The sequence below is a fragment of the Moschus berezovskii genome, chromosome 3 (assembly GCF_049115385.1).
Source record: "Moschus berezovskii isolate FMDL1 chromosome 3, NW_MosBer_1.0, whole genome shotgun sequence".
Classification (NCBI taxonomy): domain Eukaryota; kingdom Metazoa; phylum Chordata; class Mammalia; order Artiodactyla; family Moschidae; genus Moschus; species Moschus berezovskii.
Window position 1 is genome coordinate 74,739,400 of NC_142462.1, and position 22,451 is coordinate 74,761,850.

The window sequence follows — 22,451 nt, forward strand, 5'->3', positions numbered from 1 at the left end:
TCTTTCCTAATTCAATAAAGTTAAGAGTATATGTTAAAAACAATATCAGTAACAGTCACTAAAGATACATGCATATATCATTATGCATATACACACGTGTATTTTTAAAACATTTATTTTTTAATTAGTGAGAAATTGCTTTATAGTTTTGTGTTGGTTTCTATTGTACCTCATAGTTTTGATTTGCATTTCTCTAATAATGAGCGATGTTGAGCATCTTTTCAAGTGTTTACTGGCTCTCTGTCACTTGTATATATCTTTTTAAAGCATATAAAATTATTTTGAATAGGGGTTGACAAATCAAGGTTCATGGAACTAAGAATAGTTTTTACGCTTTTAAAGGGTTGTTAAAAAAAGAAAAAACAAAAAACAGAAGAGAGTCACAGAGATCCACAAAGCCTAAAACACTTACTATGTTTACTATGGAAAACGTGGAACACTCTTGGGGAGCACGCAACTGGAAATTTCACTTTCTATATAACACATTATTTTTCACCTTCCGTTTTACAAAAAAGGGTCATCATTTTGTAAATGACTTTTGTTTTTAAACTGAAGGATAACTACTTTACAATGCTGTGTTAGTTTCTGCTGTACAACAATGTGAATCAGCCGTGTGTGTGTACTGTGTGTGATGTGTGTGTGTGTGTGGTGTGGTGTGTGTGTGGGGGGTGTGTGTGTGTGTGTCCCCTCCCTTGTGAGCCTCCCTCCCACTGCCCTCACCCCACCCCTCCAGGGCGTCACAGAGCACCCAGCTGAGCTCCTTGTGCTACACAGCAGCTTCCCACGAGCGTCTATCTCACCCAAGGTAGTGTAGACACGCTAACGCCACTCTGTTTGTTCCACCTGTTCCTTCCCACCCTGTGTCTACATGTCTGTTCTCTACATCTGCAGCTCTATTCCTGCTCTGCAAATAGATGCATCAGTACCATTAAAAAACATGAATCTATTTTTTCAAAGAAAGGCACTTTTAAAAGTTTCACTTTTTAAGAGAAACCAAGGGCATGTGAGAATCAAGGACCCTGAGTTAAGTCTCTGTATGGGTGAGAAGTCTCTCCAACATCAAATAAAGGAAATGCAGAAGACTCTGGGGCCCGCTCCTCTCACCTGCTGCCCTGTTCCCACTGCTACGAATGCTAAAGCACCTCCTGTATCCAAATGCCTTTCAATCCTAAACATCTGGTGGGTGGGGGTGGGAAGGAACAGTGAAGAGGCAACCTGGAGGTCTTCTCTGAATTATTATTAAATACACAGAATTTGAGAAAAGGTAGTTCCTAAACAAGAGATCTGAATCTCCTAGTCTATCTCCCAAATCTACCAAACAGCTCTCCAAACGAAGAGCACTATGGGCTTCTTTACTCAGCCTGGCCACCACCTCCAGTATCTGCTGGGGTCCCTGTCAGGAAGGTGGCCACTCCATCTTAGCTGCGTTCAGGCATATTACCAATCACACTGCCCACACCAGCAAAGGACACGCCAGGAACACACTGTCACCAGCCTTCTCTGTCTCTCCCTGTAAAAGCATCCATATCTACAAAGGGATCCTGGGACACAAGGGTAGCCCCCTTTACGAGAGCACAGTGGGGCAACTACTTCCTCCATGCTGCTTAGGAAGAGATCTCTTTCCTTTCTGTTCCACTCTGACAAGAAGCACACAAAAGGCAACTTTGATGTCCATGCTTCTAAGTTAACAATGCGAAAATCACATGGTTAGAGCCACCTCGTTCTACTTACATAGGATGTTTTGGATTCAGCATCCCAACAGTCACAGGCATAATGGGCCATCTCATTCTCCATGTGCTGTCGGAAGCGGAGCTTCTCTGGAGAGACTCCAACCTTCACGAGGTAGAGGTAGATGCGGCCAATGAAATAGCCCAACACTGAGTTGTTAATCACACCCTAAAATAAATGGATAAGCAAACTCAGATAAGTAGGCAAGCAACATGCAAACAAGCACAGAGGAATGAAAAAACCCACAAACATTAAGGCTTTTGAAGGCCAAGGTACCATTTTCCATTGAGCTATTTATCATCTACTGAAAACTCTTTGAAACACCAAGCAAGCTAATTTATACAGTTTTCAGAATGATCTGAAATACCCAATAAAGTGATTAAGGCTATTTTCAAAAGTTCAACTGTCAAGCTAACAAGTAGATAATAAAGAATGATGTCATTCAAAATCTTTCCACCATACTCATTGGGTCAGTAAAAATTCAACCTATTACCTCATACCTTCTAAATCTACAGTACTAAAAATGACATTCATAATAATGACCCTAAGGAATGGCATATATTCCTTCTGAATTAACAAAAGTCCTAAGACATGCTGAGGGTACTTTCAGTTCAGTTCATGCAAAGATGGGCTCGATAAAGGACAGAAATGGTATGGACCTAACAGAAGCAGAAGATACTAAGAAGAGGTGGCAAGAATACACAGAAGAACTGTACAAAAAAGATCTTCACGACCAAGATAATTATGATGGCGTGATCACTCACCTAGACCCAGACATCTTGGAATGTGAAGTCAAGTGGGCCTTAGAAAGCATCACTACGAACAAAGCTAGTGGAGGTGATGGAATTCCAGCTGAGGGGACTTTTAATGTATTCTAAGCCACTGAAATTTGTGAACCCCATATAAGTTCCCTTACAACTTTAGTACAGAAGGGTTTTAGAAATCGTCTAGCTCCATCTCCTACCACCTGCAGGGCTCTTCTCTGCAAAAGGGCTGACAAATTATCAGTCAGCCTCTACCTGAATATTTTCAGACAGGAAGCTCATTGTTCCCAGGGCAATTCATTATTAGGCAGCAACTACTGTTACAAAGTTTTTACTCACTCATTTCTCTAGGTAAATAAATTCTATTATATGCAAGACCTTATCCCAATTGTTATGGGTAATACAGAAGAGTTTAAAATAGAAAGGGCTTGCTTCCTGTGAGTCAAAACGTCTCCCCAAAAGCAGTCCATATTGTTAAAAGTCAGATTGATGGGGGACTTCCCTGGTAGTCCAGTGGTTAAGAATCTGCCTGCCAATGCAGGGGACACACGTTCGATCCCTAGGCCAGGAAGACTCCAGCTGAGGTGCGGCAAGTAAGCTGGTGTGCCACCACTACTGAATCTGAGCTCTACATCCTGCAAGCTGCAACTACCGAGCCCACACACCACAACTACGGAAGCCTAAGACCCTAGAGCTCGGGCTGCACAACTAGAGAAGCCACCACAATGAGAAGCCCACCCCACAACTAGAGAAAGTCTGCACGCAGCAATGAAGACGAGTGTGGCCAAAAATAAATTTAAAAAATTTGATGCGTACAATTCAAACCAACAAAGTTTTTCCAAATGCCCTGCTAAATTTTTTTTCATGTTAGTCCCAATGGCCCACACATTGGCATGTTCAGGTAATTCCCTCCCACTATAATAATAGTGTATAATAAATTCTGTAAAAAATAAATAAATAAACCACATACTATAGTGACTGTCAAAATATTTTATCATCCAGTACACAGAATCTGCTGAGTGCTGAACCCCAGGAAGAAGTATGTTCTCAATTAAGTTATCGATGGACTCTTACCTGTTCAACAGCATCTCCCAGGCGCATTTTCCGAGCAGACTGTCCGCTGACCTGGGCTTTCGCTGAATACAAATAAAGGTAGAGGTCTGCCACATTCTGGAACTTGGGATGGTCTTTCTCACTGGGATCTACAAAGTGCTCAATTTCTGCCATTGTGAATTCTCTGAAAGCAAAGATATGAAGGATAAAAACGGCACGCTAAAAAAAAAAAAAAATAAAGCCCTTATTTTAAACTTCACTTTATAATAGCACAGAATGATATGGAAAACAGTTGTTAAAGAACAGATTGATACAGTTTTTTTTAAATTAGGAAAACCCAGGAACTTCCCTGGTGATCCAGTGGTTAAGACTTTGCTTTTCAGTGCAGGGATGTGGGTTCACTCCCTGGTTGGGAGTGACCTTGATCTTGATCCCACATGCCTCCTGGCCAAAAAACTAGACCATAAAACAGAAACAATAATGTAACAAATTCAATAAAGGCTTTAAAAATGGTCCACATCAAAAAACAATCTTTAAAAAATAAAATTAAGAAAATCTGAGGAAATGTCAGACACACACAAAAAATGAGATATTAAATAGTGGCTTCCATAAAATGATTTTCCTTAAAGCACTGGCAAGTCCTTACTGATGCACACTAAATGAAGTGCCTGATATTTACTTTTCAAAGAATGGGAATTAAAAGTGAATTTAGCTTTTATAATAGTCTGATTTCTTCCTTTTTATTGCTCTGAACAAGTAAATGATGGATAATGGCACCATACAGCTGGTGTCTTTAGAGTAACAGCTTCTTAAATGATGTGTTATTCAAGGCAGGGGACATAAGGCGTGAATAGAACAAGCTAACATCAGGCTAACTGCATAATGATGAATAAATATGCACATAGTAATGGTTTTCCAAAAAGAGCTCCCTAAAAGGCAATTTAGTAGCTAGTGGGGGGGAATGTTTTAAGTTAATTTTATGAGTCAAAATCAAATCTCTCTTCTTTAAAACACACACACACAATTTATTAGGGCACTTCCATGATTTTCTCAGATGTTTTAGAAGTAATGAAAAATTGCTTAAATGGGGCCTAAAGATACATGAAATGAATTGCAAAAGAGCTTTGATTTTTTTTTTTACTTTTACTTGTTAATGTCATCTCTTATTCAGTCCAGCAGCACCTATATCTTAATTGCCTTTCAAAAGCTATCAAACATCTTCTGCGAGCACAGAAATGAGAGACAGAGAAGCTTGATGTCTGTCCTCACAAAGCTTCCAACTGGGACAACAGCAAGAGAACACCTAAAATGAAGGGCAGATCAAAATTAGGACCCTGCCCAGAATCCCAAAATAACCAGCTGCCAAAGTCTTTCCATCTGTTCTGTCAATTAACCCAAGTTCACAGATAAGAGATGAAAATCAACGCTGGCACTGACTGTATCAACTGTCTCTTGTCTTTGAGTTCAGAGACTCTACCTGGAACTGTGGAGACAAAATAGTCATCAGACTACAAGACAGAGCCAGACAATCAAAATGAAATTTAACTTAAAAAAATTTCATATGAACAACTGATACTCCCCACCTAAACCAAAGGGATCACAGCTATACAAAGACTTACCACCTGCCAACTCTAGGTCAAGAAGAAGCTGTAACATTAAACAAGTCCTACCCACTCCAGTGTTTGCCTGGAGAATCCCAGGGACGGGGGAGCCTGGTGGGCTTCCGTCTATGGGGTCACACAGAGTCGGACACGACTGAAGTGACTTAGCAGCAGCAGCAGCCCTACACGCAGAGAACTCTTGCCTAGAAAATCGCATGGACAGAGGAGCCTGGTGGGCTGCAGTCCATGGGGTCGCTACTAGTTGGACACGACTGAGCGACTTCACTTTCACTTTTCACTTTCACACACTGGAGAAGGAAATGGCAACCCACTCCAGTTTTCTTGCCTGGAGAATCCCAGGGACGGGGGAGCCTGGTTGGCTGCCGTCTATGGGTCGCACAGAGTCGGACACAACTGAAGCGACTTAACAGCAGCAGCAGCAGCCCTACATGAAATAAAAAACCACAGAGATACTGACTTGTGAAGGATGAATGGATTTCCACCCAGGATCCTGCAGAGGCACATGACAAAATCAACCAAATCCAGAAAACCAGGTAATAAAATGGCAGGAAGCCTCAATGGACTTTCCCCCATTAACTCCTGGGACCGTTTCTCTGTTCTAAACTACTTTCCCTGTTTATCATTTTTTATTCCACAGGCCCCAAGTTTTGCCTTACTTCATGGTCTTTTATAATCATCCAACAGTTACTCTCTTTGATGTAAATCCTCTCCAAAACACTGGCTTTAGACAAGCTCAGTCTCAGACAGCTTACTCAGTATTCTGAAAGCATGCTTGCAGACACTTCCTTTTCCAAAAGGAAAAGGAAAAAAGACATGAAGAAACCCAGAGACTGAGAAATAAGACAAATTCAAGTGTGACAAGTTTTTCAATATTACCATACCCAGTTTAAAGTTTAGGACTACTTTTCATTTTGCAGCAAGGCTCAGCAGGTCCTCCCCATTCCACTTCTCAAAGTTGTACAAGCTCCTTCCTCATGAACTCTCCCTTTTCTAGACCATTCAGCTGAAGGGACTACAGGCCTGAAGATAAAGTCCGGTGAGAACATAGGAGAGTCTACTCAGAGGGTGTCACCAGGATTCACAAGATTAGGCAGGGGCTTTGCACACTCTAATAGAATTATAGGCAGGATATGCTATGCCTGATGCTTGTAACTATAGCAAGTAAGAACCGTAGTTCAGTTGGTAAAGAATCCGCCTGCAATGCAGGAGATCCCAGTTCAATTCCTGGGTTAGGAAGATCCCTTAGAGGAGGGCATGGCAACCCACTCCAGTATTCTTGTCTGGAGAATCCCCACAGACAGAGGTGCCTGGCGGGCTATACTCCATGGGGTCACAAAGAGTCGGACACAACTGAGAGGCTAAGCACAGCATGACAAGAAAAGAACAAAGGAAACGGGTGGGCTGCTGGGGCTGTGGAAAATACTCTGGAGTCTATGAAGTTTACCAACATAGCTCATTTTTATATGAAATTTATTACCTTAAGATATCAGTAAGAAAATGTACAGAAATTGCAAAAAACCTAAGTCATAAATAGCTAACTCATAATGAGAAAAACATAACTCACAGTGCCAAGATGCCTTCCTGCACATTCCTGGATACATCTGACAAAGGGAGGTTATTAGAATAGAGACAAGAGACTGTCTGAACTAGAGTAGACAGAAGCAAGGTTGCTGGCTGGACTTTCTGTCATAAAGGTGCCCCAAATATGTGGAGGAATACCAACTGGCTACTGAAACACCCTCACCCCAACACCAGCAACACTGTCTGCCATGGATACCTAGGATGGCCCTCCTGCCATAACCCTCACCTCCTTCTACCTCACCCTACTCTCACCTCCACCACCACTTCCAGGAAATGCTTGTGTCGACAATCAAGATCTTAAAATCCTCAAAACAGAACATGAACAAGGGGAAAAGATCATTTTGGAGCAGATGTGAAATGTCAGCTATTCACCCTCTCCCTTCAAACCACACAGTCACTCAAAACCGCCCATCATCCCAGAGATTACAACTGAAGGCAACAAACATAAAACAAACTTTTTTTGGAGGATAAAAGTAAAGATATAATCATGTAAGAAAGGACTTCCCTGGTGGTACAGTGGATACGAATCTGCCTGCCAATGCAGGGGACACGGGTTTGATCCCTGGTCCGGGAAGATTCCAAGTGCTGGGGAACAACTAAGCTTGGGCGCTCCAACTACTGAGCACGCAGCCTAGAGCCGGTGCTCTGCCACAGGAGAAGCCACCCAATGAGAAGTCAGTGCATCGCAACAAAGAGGAGCCCCTGCTTGCCGCAACTAGAGAAAGCCTGCGAGCAACAACGAAGACCCAGTGCAACCAAAAATAAAGAAATTAAAAAATGATGTAAGAAAGAAGAAAGCTGTTTCAAATCAGCAAGCCTTTGTTTCCACTTCAGTACATAAATCACTCACAAATTTCACCAGCAGAACACCATGGGTGGTACCTGACTCTGATCAGTCCAGATCGAGGGGAGATCTCATTTCTGAAAGAATTTCCAATCTGGGCAGCAGCAAAAGGCAACTTTCCTTGGTTGAATTCCAAAAGCCGTTTGAAATTCAGGAAAATCCCCTGTGCAGTTTCTGGTCTCAAATATCTATAAATTTAAACAAATCAGTCTGTTACAAAGGAAGAAATCATGTTTTCCAATAAATCTGAAATTCTAGATACAATTCCTAAGAGTCTTAAATATACTATTCACACAAAGCTGTATGGGCCCTAAAAATGTTTTAAAAATAGATATCTTCCTCAGTAGCAAACATTCTCACACAGGTAACAGAGAAGGTATCAGGTGATTGGTATGGAAATACCACTGTTAGAAATATCATTTTATTTCATCACTCCAGTGAATCAAAGATGACTTCTCTTATGATGTCTCTAAAACTTCGGATATTCTCCTGATTAATCACTTACTTTGGAGGCAGATGACAATTTTAGATCCTTTTAAAAATAAAGTTAAACATCCCTCTGCTGTTAACCCACATCAAAACATAACTGTGGAACTATTAATAAAAAGAAGCCAGTACAGGCTGATAATTAACATCAGAACTCACTCAACAAAACCATTACACCACGGCAGGCAATTTTCAAGGCTTTTCATATCATTTTCTTCTTTGTACCCAGAGACACAAAGAAATAAGGAAATCCAGAACGATCAAACCTTTGTGGTATTTTGTATTTTCAGCCCAAGGCTGGTTCTGATTTTCTCCACATTTTAAAAAGACACAGTCACTCAAATATATCATTATAGCCATTGTTTTCTTTTCAACCTTACAGAAAATATTCTGTGCAAAATATCACATAAGAAAGCACTCTCAAGAACCTACTTCAAAAGAAACATTTTATAGAAAAAAGTTTTAAAACAAAAAATAAAATTTTACCTTCTCCTCACTCTAATATACCAATGCTTTTTATTTTTTGGTTTTTATCCAAATATAAGCACAGTTACAGTTACTATGCATATTTATTAAGTAGAATGTACTAAATTATTCTTTTATGCTTTTCCATTTTATAAAAAACAGTAAAATTTTATTAACAGTAGCAGAGTATTCTACTAAAATAAACTACTACAATTTATTTAGCAGTCCTCAAATTACTGGATGAATAGGTTATTTTTACTTTCAATTTATATACTCTTTTTTTTTGGCAAAGTAGTCACATTTATTTTCACATGCATAATAAAATCCCATTATGTTATTGCTTAAAGACATAGAGCAAGAATTAGATGTTACACCACTTTCAGAGCACAGGTTATCTTGAAATATCTTTTAAAATCCTCTTTTAAAGCAGAATAGTTAAGGACATATTAAAACTAGCTGTTTTTTATTTTTTCACCAAGAACTTTACTGAACAACATTTTCGCTGTTTTGTTCCACTATCTTCTATCATTAATTTATACACTCTTGATAAGTACACCTTCCTTTCCTTTTGAATTCTTTCCTTAGATAAATTCACAGCAGTGGGAAGGCAGGTCAGAGGTCATGGCCCATTTTATGACTCTCTGTATTAACAAAATGAAGGGCACATCCGTTGCCTCTTTCTACAAAATATCCTATATCAGCCCACTGTCTTACTAAAATAACTCCAATAATACACTGTCACAATTCATTTTTGTTATTCTTTACTCTCTACTCCAGAAAACATGACCTAGCTTTATCTAGCAAAACCTATCCTGTCTTACCCTAAAATAAGACCATGAGAAAAATATCTGAGGCTATGAAATGGAACACTTTGACTAAGTCTGCTAACAATGAACAAAGAATCTGGACATACAGATTCTGGATCATACTGCAAACTGTTACAGGTTTTCTACTCTATCTGCAAAAACCACCTTTTAATGACTCAACAAGCTAAATGTATCCTGTCCAACAGGGTAGGCCACTAGTCACATGTCTAGTGATTAAGATTGTTTCCACCACAGGGGCCACAGGTTCCATTGCTGGTCAGGGTACTAAGATCCCACATGCCATGTGGCATGGCCAAAAAATGAATAAATAAATAAGTTTAGAAATTCAGTTCCCCAGAAGCACAAGCCCCATTTCAAATGCTCAACAGCCACATGGTAGTGGCCACTGACTACCATACTGGACAGCAACAGCTTATAGAATATTTCCACAACTGCAGAAAGTTCCATTGGGCAGTGTGATCTACACTAAATGGTTTCTAAAGTCTCCCTCAACAATAAGTTCAATATCCTTCAAAATCATTCTTCAACTCTCTCTCCTGCCCTATGCAGTAATAACTATAAGAAGTGATGATCACAGACTTCTGTATTTATGCCCTCCCCAAAATGACAATATATACTAAAAAAAAAAAAAAGTATACTCAGAAAGAATTAGAAGAAATAAAATTTTAGAATATATCTATCATTATTTCTCCTTAATATATTTGTGTGTACTTCCTACAAATCATTTTTCAAACATTTTCTTTCATGGTTGATGTTAATATTTACCTTTTGTCACAAACAGTTGTAATAATATTACAGAAACAGTAAGTGATACATACCCAGGCATGTTTCCTCCAGGTCCAATGAAGGTCTTAAACATTAAGTTAAAAGGCACTGGAGGGGAAAGATCATTTCCAGTAGTGGGAGATTTTACATTGTAGTTTACAAAAAGATCTGTAAGTTCTTGCTGTCCATAGTTATCAAGCTAAAGAATACATGAAGAAAATGATTGGTGTAAGAGACTGAGAAAAAACAAGGCATAACGATAAAATATTATATATAAAACCCCATCCAACATTAAAATTCACCCAAAATAAAAATATCAGATTAACCTAATCTTCAAGATATCTATATTAAAACCATACCCAATTTACATAGCTTACATTCACCAACAGAGAAATGCAGTGTCTTTGTAGGACTGACCGAAAATTCACACATGTACCATTTCACAACAAACGACAAGGCAAAATATCTCTTGTTCAATTATAATAGTTATTGGTTGGCAAGAATCATGCAAATAAGTTTACACAATGAATTTTACTACTCTGTATACTTAAGAGTCAGGTGCACTTCCCTGTCTATTAATTAAATGTGCGTGTAACTCCTCTCCCATTAGACATTATGGGAGAAACTTGAAGGCAGAAGCTGTGTCTTATTCACTTCCACGTTTTCCAGTGCACTGCACATCCTATACATTGATGATCAATGCCAAACTCTCTAAAATGATATACGATCCCTAATTCAAAAATTTTGAATGACTATGACAAACCACTTAATAGTAAAGAACATTTAAAACTTAAAAACGTCTAATAAAAATAATTAGATAAATCAACTAAAGATTTATGGCCATTCAGGATCAGAAAATCCTGGGTAAATTGCCCAACTCCACCACGGATGGGTTATGTGATTCAGGATGAAGTTCCTCCCTAACCTCTCTGAGCCTGTTTGCTTATCTGTCAAATGGGGAGAACAGAATCTACCTTGTTTCTTAGCCACAGAGGGTGAATCAATGCCTTTTAGATAAACTATTAATATCACGCTTCCTAAAGCTGAGAAGGAATCACAAGCATTAACAGATGCAGAAAATGATATTACATGCTGAAGCAACAGATGGACCTCTGCCCAGGAAATCCTTTGGGGCCATTTCAGTATCAGGCCACTTCCATGGGTTTCTAACACTTCACTGAAGACTAAATTGACAAGAATACAGAACTGAGCCTTGAACAACACGTGTAACTTACAGCCAGCCCTGTCTATCCACAGTTATTCTGTATCTGCAGATTCAACTACCTAAAAACTGTGTAGTACTGTACAATTTACTACTGAAACACATCACAGTGTAAGTGAACTCGCACAGTTCAAACCATGCTGTTCAAGGGTTGACTGTGTGTGTGTGTGTATGAGATATCACACATATATATGATATGGCAATCAAAATAAAAATCCAAACTGTTCTCCTGGAACATGTACCTGATGAAACAGAAAGTCAGTGCTCAAACTATAAATTATGACTTAACAAAACAACTACTTCCTGCTTCTGACAATTTATTTGGAAATGAATGAAGCTGTTACGATCAAAGATACATACACACAAAATCCCTAATAAATCTAAAATTCTGAATGCGAAAGAGAATAATTTAGGTGTAATCTGAGGCGCTTTTCATGTCTTCTTTCTAGTAAGGGTCATGTCTTTGGAAAAGGAAGGAAATGAGAAATGAGGGTGTGGCTGTAACAGTATCAAAGTACAAGAATTCATTTTCTAAGCCATAAGCAACAACATGGAAGAAATGAGTTTCAAAAAAGGAATAAAATATACTTCGTATGGCCCAAAATAAATTGGCAGATGAGTCAACTGCCAGATTAAGAAGTTTTTCAATTTAAATGATGAAGGAGAAAATTTCTCAGCTAATGTTGGGCAAGCCAGATACTGCTAAGGAAAATCAGCAGGTTTATAAAAATCAAGGCAACAGAGGAAAAGTGTCCAGTAATTTCCATCAGAGGAAAGCAGTCTTAGGGAGTTCTCAGTTTAGTCGCTCTGTCATGTCCGACTCGTTGCGACCCCATGGACTGCAACACGCCAGGCTTCCCTGTAAATCGCCAACTCCCAGAGCTTACTCAAACTTATGTCCATCGAGTCAATGATGCCATCCAATCATCTTATCCTCTGTCATCCCCTTCTCCTCCCGCCTTCAATCCTCCCAGCATCAGGGTTTTTTCTAGTTAGTCAGTAATTTGCATCAGGTGGCCAAAGTATTGGGAGTTTCAGCTTCACCATCAGTCCTTCCAATGAATATTCACGACTGGATTCCAACATTCCAATATTCCAATGAATATTCATGACTACGATTGACTGGCTGGATTTCCTTGCAGTCCAAGGGACTCTCAAGAGTCTTCTCCAACACCACACTTCAAAAGCATCAATTCTTTGGTGCTCAGCTTTCTTTATAGTCCAACTCTCACATCCATACATGACCACTGGAAAAACCATAGCTTTGACTAGATAGAACTTTGGCAAAGTAATGTCTCTGCCTTTTATATGCTGTCTAGGTTGGTCATAGCTTTTCTTCCAAGGAACAAGCATCTTTTAATTTCAAGGCTGCAGTCACCACCTTCAGTGATTTTGGTGCCCAAGAAAACAAAGTACGTCACTGTTTCCATTGTTTCCCCATCTATTTGCCATGAAGTGATTACACCAGATGCCATGATGTTAGTTTTCTGAATGCTAAGCTTTAAGCCAACCTTTTCACTCTCCTCTTTCACTTCCATCAAGAGGCTCTTTAGTTCTTCTTCACTTTCTGCCATAAGGGTGGTGTCATCTGCATATCTGAGGTTAATGATATTTCTCCCAGCAATCTTGATTCCAGCTTGTGCTTCATCCAGCCCAGCATCTGGCATGATGTACTCTGCATATAAGTTAAATAAGCAGGGTGACAATATACAGCCTTGATGTACTCCTTTCCCTATTTGCAACCAGTCTGTTGTTCCATGTCCAGTTCTAACTGTGCTTCTTGACCTGCATACAGATTTCTGCAGGTCAGGTGGTCTGGGATTCCCACCTCTTGTCATTTTCCATAGTTTGTTGTGATCCACACCATCAAAGGCTTTGACATTGTCAATAAAGCAGAAGTAGGTGTTCTTCTGGAACTCTGCTTTTCAATGAACCAACGGATGTTGGCAATTTGATCTCTGGTTCTTCTGCCTTTTCTAAATCCAGCTTGAACATCTGGAAGTTCATGGTTCACATACTATTGAAGCCTGGCTTGGAGAATTTTGAGCATGACTTTACTAGCATGTGAGATGAGTGCAATTGTGTGGTGGTTTGAGCATTCTTTGGCATTGCCTTTCTTTGGGATTGGAATGAAGACTGACCTTTTCCAGTCCTGTGGCCACTGCTGAGTTTTCCAAATTTGCTGACATTGAGTGCAGCACTTTCACAGCATCATCTTTTAGGATTTGAAATAGCTCAACTGGAATTCTATCACCTCCACTAGCTTTGTTCGTAGTGATGCTTCCTAAGGCCCACTTGACTTCACATTCCAGGATGTCTGGCTCTAGGTGAGTGGTCACACCACCGTGGTTATCTGGGTTGTGAAGATCTTTTTTGTACAGTTCTCCTGTGTATTCTTGCCACCTCTTCTTAATATCTTCTGCTTCTGTTAAGTCCATACCATTTCGGTCCTTTATTGTGCCCATCTTTGCATGAAATGTTCCCTTGTTATCTCTAATTTTCTTGAAGAGATCTCTGCTGCTGCTAAGTCACTTCAGTCGTGTCCGACTCTGTGCAACCCTATGGACAGCAGCCCACCAGGCTCCTCTATCCATGGGATTCTCTAGGCAAGAATACTGGAGTGGGTTGCCATTTCCTGCTCCAGAAGAGATCTCTAGTCTTTCCCATTCTACTGTTTTCCTCTATTTCTTTACACTGATCACTGAGGAAAGTTTTCTTATCTTTGCTATTCTTTGGAATTCTGCATTCAAATGGGTGTATCATTCCTTTTCTACTTTGCCTTTTGCTTCTCTTCTTTTCACAGCTATTTGTAAGGCCTCCTCAGACAACCATTTTGCCTTTTTGTATTTCATTTTCTTGGGTATGGTCTTGATCCCTGTCTCCTGTACAGTGTCATGAACCTCCATCCATAGTTCATCAGGTACTCTATCAGATCTAATCCCTTGAATCTATCTGTCACTTCCACTGTATAATCATAAGGGATTTGATTTAGGTCATATCTGAATGGTCTAGTGGTTTACCCTACTTTCTTCAATTTAAGTTTGAATTTGGTAATAAGGAGTTCATGATCTGAGCCACAGTCAGCTCCCAATCTTGTTTTGCTGACTGTATAGAGCTCTTCATCTTTGGCTGCAGAGAATATAATCAATCTGATTTCAGTATTGGCCATCTGGTGATATCCATGTGTAGAGTCTTCTCTTATGTTGTTGGAAGAGGGTGTTTGCTATGACTAGTGCGTTCTCTTGGCAAAACACTGTTAGCCTTTGCTTTGCTTCATTCTGTACTTCAAGGCCAAATTTGCCTGTTACTCCTGGTATCTTCTGACTTCCTACTTTTGCATTCTAGTGTCCTATAATGAAAAGGACATCTTTTGGGGCTGTTACTTCTACATTCAGCCTTACTTATTCATACACAAGGTAGAGAAAATCTTACTTCTTAGATGAAAAAAATAAAAAAGCACTGTTTGTTTTTTTTTCATCCAAGGAAGTAAATAAAATGTAAGAGATAAGCTGTGGTGGATTTCATGATCAAACATGGTGCTGGAGAAATACTTTGCTTAAAAGGATAAATGAGGTGAGAAATCAGCAACATTCACATACAGGCATGCGATCCTCCTGGGGCAAAGGTATGCAGTATTCACCAATTTTTAAAGCAGTTTGTGGCCCCCCAAAAAGGGTAAGAACTACTTCTGATATAGAAGGTATTTCTGCATTTGGCTAAAAGTCAGAACAGATGATCTCAATGCCTTCCCTAAAACTTGTCAACTTAAACACAAAACTAAAGGTCTACAGGAAAAGCAGGGGCCTGCTCCGTCAGGTTCTAAGAACAGCACATAGTCACGGATAGTCCAATGAGAAGTCGATCAAGTGGCTGATGAGACAGTCTCACACAGATGTCTGCCCCAAATCTCCATACTGAACACTACCTATCCTTAGACGTTGTCCTGGTTTTTGCTATTAAATCCAGAAAACTGGTTTCTGAGGAGAGAAAACTAATTTCATTCCTATTTACACTGACTTGCTAGTTTGACAGAAATAAAGGGTTAACCATAAAACGCTGACAGAGAAAATAAAAACGCAAAAACAGATGATATAAAGAACAGAAAGTAAGCTTTCCTTCTTGACTATTGTGACCAGGTCAGCACAACATGGAATTCAAGTCATCAAAGGCTGAAAAGAAAGACAGCACCTACCTGGGTTATCATGATAACGTCTCTCAAGTACTTACCTGGGCCAAGACACTTTCCATCTCTGATTTCTTCTCAGCAGAACACTTCTTATCAGACATCAATTTCTGTAAATGAGCTGCAAGAATAGTGTTGTACATGTCAATTTCAATCAATGGGAAAAAAGGACAATGTACTTTCGAGTTTCAACATTGGGCAGGTGAAAAAATGAACTCAAGGATAATGTTCTTAATTTATTTGAATCCTATGGCTGGTTTTACAGAGACAGTCATGATAGTCTCTTGATTCTTTTGGTGACTTAGAATTTCTAAATATCTGTATATGTGTGTGTGTATATTTATATGTATATTTTTTTCAATAAGGAACTTGTTCTATATACCAAGATCTGTGCTCTTTATTCTTTATATGTGTCCCAAGAAAAAAAATGTAAAAACTTGAGAGAAAAGCTTAATCCAAACCCTTTGCTTTCATCAATCCTACTTGAAAAGGTGCTTACCTGAGATGAAAAGCCATACCTTTCAATAGATGGTCAGCACGGAAACACTCTCCATTTTTTAAATCTTTCACCATGAAGTCAGCAAATTTTTCTACATGGCCAGAAGTCCTAAGTTAATACCAAGTCAATTAGTCATTTTCATACAGCTTAACATATAAATTTTACCTTTTAGGACAATCTGCCATCTATATATTTTTCCACAGCTTACATCTGTGTATCTGACAGATGAAAGCTCCCATATCTATTATGGAATATTCCATGGTAGATAAAAATGTATGCCAAAGAAAATTCTTCCTTAAATCTATTCCTACCTGCTCCCCAAGTTCTCCCTTCCCTGAGGAAAAAAATTATTAACTAGATTATACTTTTTCACAAATTGTCAAGGTCTATGCTACTTTTCAGGATCAGTTACTCCATGCCTATCCCATTATTATTAGTGATCCAAGCAAAAGCCAAAACCATGGGGAATTTGACTAGCCCTTATTTGCAAGAACTCAGTATAGGCACTGAACCTTAAATAAAGAGTTTTCTGCCACTGAAACCTGCAGGGACACTGGTATTTTCTCTATGTGGCTCCTAATAGTGGAGCAAGTAGCTAAGAATAGGTTGTCCTGATCTTTTAGATCTATCACAAGAATCCAACTTATTTTAATTGCCTGAAATTATTGAGAGAGAGCCTAAAGTATACAAAAGGCTCCTCTGGTGACTCAGACGGTAAAGAATCTGCCTGCAATGCTGGAGACCTGGGTTCGATCACTGGGCTGGTAAGATCTCATGAAGAAGGGAATGGCTACTCACTCCAGTATTCTTATCTGGAGAATTCCATGGACAGAGGAGCCTGGCAGGCTAGAGTCCATGGGGTTGCAAAGAGTCAGACATAACTGAGTCTAACACTTTCACTTTAAAGTAAACAAATAGTGAAAATTAGCTCTTTAACAGGCAATATTAAATGAAATGATGAAAAATAGTAACAATTCCTCTTTCAGTTTCATATCTGAGAAATCCTGACCTGCTTTCAACAATGTTGGTAGGAACAATCTAAATTTCTGCATTGAAATGTCAATACAAATAGTAGTATTTAATTTAAAACATGTACATAGCTTTGCCCAAAACTTCCATGAATTTATACTAAAGAAATCACCAGAATATACAAAAAATTCACCAATTAGGATGTTCAGCGCAATCAAAACTCAGAAACTAAAACTTAAATGCCTATACTAAAGCAACAGCTAAGTAAATTATGCCACATCTGTAACAGAGAATACTATTCTGTCATTAAAAATACTCTTGAAGCTAATTGACATAATGTTCATCTATATTAGGTGAAAAAAACACTGTACTACTACTATACGCCACACTATGCTACTCCTAAGCTTAAAAAGAAAGGATAAATACAACATTTTAAACTGGCTATCTGTTGGCATTTAGTATATATTTTGTTTTCATTTTTCAGATTTTCACAATGAACATGGGTAATTTTATTTTTAATCAAAAAGTTACTTAAGTATATAAATTAAAGAATTTCAGCCTCCAAAGTAGAAATCTTACTTTAAAACTGGCTCAGGGGTGAGCATGGTACAATCAATCTCCAGGATCTGTTCCTCTTGGATAAAATGCTGCCTCCAGGTCTGAATAATATTGTTTTTTAAAGCACATCCAACTGGGCCAAAATCATAAAGACCACTAACACCTGCAAAATGAAAGGAAAACGAACCTTATCATTCTGAACAAATCAAAACAACCTGAAAGACTCACATATTCCCAAAAAATGTATTCAAGCCAACACTTCAAATTCCCCACTACTAAAGTCTTATTTACAACTAGCTGACAGATGTTTAAACTGAAAAGGTCTTACTCCATTTATTGTTTCTGTATGTGAAGGCTGAAATTTCAAGAAGGATTAGAAAAACCTAAAAACAAAGAGAAGTTCCTCCTTATGCAAGAAACAAAATGAAAAAGCAGATTATAGTTTTCTGCCACAGAAATGAGAAAATAACTTGCTGCATCAGTGGAGTAACAATGATGCCCAATACCCCATTCTCCAATTTATTCTTGGTATTTGGGCCACTATTTAAACCTCAAGAAATAAAACATTTAGAGATCTGCTCAGACTAAAAATCAAATCAAGTTTCAGTGGCAAAGTATTGAAAGTTTAACACTGTTGCAATAATCTCCGTTACTTATGAAAATTATCAGTGAATTATATTTGTCTATATAAATTCATGTGGTGTTCAGAGGGATGTAGAAATTTATCTGCATAGCTAGGAAGAATGTTTTCACCTGGCAGTTGCCATAATGAATAACATAGGGACTAGGGTTTATCACTGCCCTTGTGGGCAACGGCACAGTACAGCTGGCCAGTGCTACAGATGGCCCTCTACTACTCCCAAGTCCCCACTGGGATTTTAATAGTCTGACACATACATGGATACATCAAACACTTAACATCTGCCTACCCCTCCAATTCCCTAAGTCCTAATGTAAAAAAAAGCCGTCTTCAAGAAAAAGGAGGGTATAAGGAAATAAGAACTGGTATCACACCAAATGAATGACTAAACAAATAAATGCAAGACATCTATCCTCTGATTTGCATGACCTGATACGAGACATCAATTGGCAAGCTGTGCTTTTCATTTAAGAACCATCTTAAAGCCACTAACTACACATTTTTTTTCTTTCATTAATCCCCTACCTCCATAAATAGCAAAAGCTTGATCATAGAAAAACCTCCTCTTCAGGGTATCTTCCATTTTTGCTCTGTCTACAACATCATCTTTGGGCTGTAATGCTAGCTCCTGTAAGAGATTTTTAAAGAGAAAATACGTGATTGAAGGAATGAGTGGAAATTTCCGTTTACATACCTAAATTTACTTTATTCCTCAGAATTCAATCTAAAATTTATCAGACAAGATTTTCATACCCTTAAAACAACAGAAACCTTAGGGGATTTTCCCTCTGAGTTACAGAAAAGATACCTTTACTTAACTATTTAGGAAAATGTATGACTATTTCCAAGATTATAAAACTAAGCTTACTTAGATGCAGATATTGATAAGCAGTATCTAAATTTTTAGAGGATCATTGTGGTGAAATAGTGATTTAAAACTCCAACTGAAGAATTCTCTGGCTTCCCAGTGGTTAGGACTGGACGCTTTCACTGCTGGGGCTGAGTTCAACCCCTGGCTGGGGAACTAAGATGCCACAAGCTGAGCAGCTAGGCCAAAAAAAGAAAAAACTCCAAATGATTTCAGTTTAGTAATATGAGATAATTTGAAAGGTTTGCGAGCAGGTTTCAGATGAATAAAACTTTTCCTTAAAAGAAAAAATTTTAAAACAACATAACCATTATTTGTAAACATAAAAGAATTCGTCAAGAAGAACACAACTGCCTTCCAGGGAAATTCATGGAACACAACCAGTATAGGGTTTTTGTCTGGTGGGAGAAGGAGGAGGTTAGGGTGAGGAACGTTTTGTAGAAAAGCTGACATTTTGAATTACACATTGAAAGGAAGGAGTCTACCAAGCAGAGACGGAGGAGAAGGCATTCTGGATAAATAGAGATAGAGCAACTTTTAGATTTTTTTCTAGGTCTCTCCCACCCACAGAGACTAAGTAAAGATGAGCAATTCTATACCTACTCACATTCCTTTCCAAGAATCCAAGACTCACCTTTGCTTCCAGAATCCTCTTCCGGGCTTTGAGCTCAGCTACTGCCTTGTCTACATCTACTTGGGGTGCTTTATCTTCTTTGAGTTTTCGTACAAGATCTCCCTAGCCAACAAAGAGAATCTGTAGTCATGATTGGTTTCAGAAGTAAAGTTAGAAATGTGCTTTTCAGCACGTCTTTTAAACAGTATCTGTGAATGAGGAAATTCAAAGGTTTATTATGGGAAAGGTCATTATGAATACTGTAGGTCTCTGCCCTCAGCATGTATAACCTAAATATATAGACAGGTACATAAATAACTACACTTGCAGTGTGATTATTACTGGTTTGTTTTCTTTGTGGGGAGGAGATGCACAGAGGCGAGAAAAGCACTGATCAAAAAGTAAAAACCCTGGTGGTCTACTGGGTAAGAATCTGCCTTGCGATTCGGGGGGATGGGGGTTTGACCCCTGCTCCGGGAACTAAGACTCCACATGCCGCAGGGGACCTAAGACCATGTGCTACAATTAGGCAGCACGCACTCTGCAACTAGAGAAAGCCTGCTCCCTGCAACGAGACCCAGCACAGCCAAAACAAAAAAGGTAAGAGCAAGGTAAGCACTGAGAACTCAGAGGAACCGATGAATAGACTGCCATCTCCCTGAATCTCTCTTTCCTCTTGCGCACAAAAACAAAAAAGACTGTTCTAGTTTTCTGCTTACTTCTCTGCCCACTGGTTCTCAGTCACTTACCTTCCTCTGCCCTTGACTGTTGCATTTTTTTCCTTGCTAATTTCTTTAGATTACTTAATTCACTTCCAACAACCTACCACCCGTACACTGATTTTCTTACAGTAATGTGGTAGAATAAGTAATCTGAGAGAACAAACAAAACGTTACCATGTGGTCTGGGAAATTCCAAGATGAGAAAGTACAAGGTATCAAATTAATAGAGCCCTGGGGGGCCCAAGAGAAGCAACTGTTCTCTAAAGTAGACCTTCCATAGGCCTTTTAGGATTTTCAGTTAAAGGTTACCAAAATAATAAGCACTCAGCTCAAAATTTTAAAATCCATAAGGAAGAAAGCCACCATGAGTGAGACTCAGCAGAAACAACAAATAACAAAATTAGATCCTTTAAGAGTATTAGAATGACCCAAACATACTTTTTAAATGCTCAAGATGTTTAAAGTAAAATAAAAAGAAGAATCAAAAACATGAGCAAAGAATAAGAGACTATCAGAAACAATCAGGGGACTTGAAATTAGGAAATAAATCACTGAAATTAAAAACTCACTGGACAGTTTAAACAGCAGATCAGACAGCCGAAGAATTAGTGACTTAGAAAAGAAATTATCCCTGGATAATTTTCATTCCATGGAATGGAACAGAAAGAGGAAGTTGAAAATACAGATAATCAAACACAGAAAAGAGAATGGAAATGGGATACATGTTCTTCTTATTCCCCCCTGTACTTTCAAACTGATTCCTCCTTTTTCTTTCTAAAACCCCAACTCCTTTGAGGGGCCTACCATCATCCTTTCCCCATTGTGGATATTTTTCCAAGCTCCTGCCTACTTCCCTCATTCAGTGAACAGAACCCCCTCTCCTATAATTCATGCTATTTCAGAATGTCCCAGTTAGGAGGCTAAAAAGCTATTTAAAATTATCTGAACTAAGAACCTAACTGCTTATAAACGAGAAGTATTTCCCCAGTTTTAACATACATTGAATTTTTCAGGGATGCATCAGGAAAATGTAATTTAAAGGAAGACTAAAATCAACTATGCATGAGTGCTCAGTCGCTCAGTTGTGTGGTACTCTGCGACTCCATGAGCTGTAGCCCACCATCCTCCGTGTCCATGGAACTTTCCAGGAAAAAATACTGGAGCGGGTTGCCATGCCCTCCTCCAGGGGATCTTCCCAATCCAGGTATCTTCCCAATCCAGGGGTCAAACCTGTGTCTCTTGCATCTTCTGCACTGGCGGGCAGATTCTTTACCACTGCGCCACCTGGGAAGCCCCCAAATAAACTACACCTCAACTAAAAAAAAAGAAAGACTATATCTTGCTTTGTTCAGAATTTTAGAAAGTTGCTATTGTTTGAAACAAAAAACAAAGAAGACATGTGACTACCGGCTATGCTGCTGCCCTATCTGAGTAAACAATGCAATGTATCTTTATCAATGTGCATTAATAGCAACTGCTTTCACAGTAAATCTGTATAGGGGTATAAGCATCTGCTTCGGAGAAGGCAATGGCACCCCACTCCAGTACTCTTGATTGGAAAATCCCATGGACGGAGGAGCCTGGTGGGCTGCAGTCCATGGGGTCGCTAAGAGTTGAACACAACTGAGCGACTTCACTTTCATTTTTCACTTTTCATGCATTGGGGAAGGAATGGCAACCCACTCCAGTGTTCTTCCTGGAGGATCCCAGGGACAGGGAAGCCTGGTGGGCTGCCGTCTATGGGGTCGCACAGAGTCGGACACGACTGAAGCGACTTTGCAGCAGCAGCAGCAGCATCTGTTTACTTCAGTATAACTTCCATTGGAGTCATACCCCCAAACTTATGTACTGAAATACACATAATTTACTATAAATTATTTTTTATTTGTATTACATTTAGAGCACTGTGTGTACATATATTTTTCTTATGAAATATCATATTTCTGAGACATGAATTTCTAATGAATTTCAAAATATGTGGTATTTTGAAATACCACATATTTTGGTATCAGACTCAAAATATGAGTCTGATATGGTTGAGA

The 22,451-nt window shown here is 39.0% G+C and overlaps 1 protein-coding gene across 1 annotated transcript in view; it reads right to left on the reverse strand.

Moving 5' to 3' along the window:
• GARS1 (glycyl-tRNA synthetase 1) overlaps positions 1-22,451 on the reverse strand; it is a 44,735-nt gene that overhangs the window by 17,360 nt on the left and 4,924 nt on the right. Inside the window, exons 2-10 of the mRNA XM_055420934.2 lie at positions 19,709-19,810; positions 18,732-18,834; positions 17,588-17,729; positions 16,059-16,147; positions 15,585-15,661; positions 10,189-10,334; positions 7,631-7,780; positions 3,567-3,729; positions 1,732-1,896 (exon numbers count right to left, since the gene is read on the reverse strand). Coding sequence (XP_055276909.2) covers positions 1,732-1,896; positions 3,567-3,729; positions 7,631-7,780; positions 10,189-10,334; positions 15,585-15,661; positions 16,059-16,147; positions 17,588-17,729; positions 18,732-18,834; positions 19,709-19,810 — 1,137 coding nt within the window. The remainder of the gene's footprint in view (positions 1-1,731; positions 1,897-3,566; positions 3,730-7,630; positions 7,781-10,188; positions 10,335-15,584; positions 15,662-16,058; positions 16,148-17,587; positions 17,730-18,731; positions 18,835-19,708; positions 19,811-22,451) is intronic.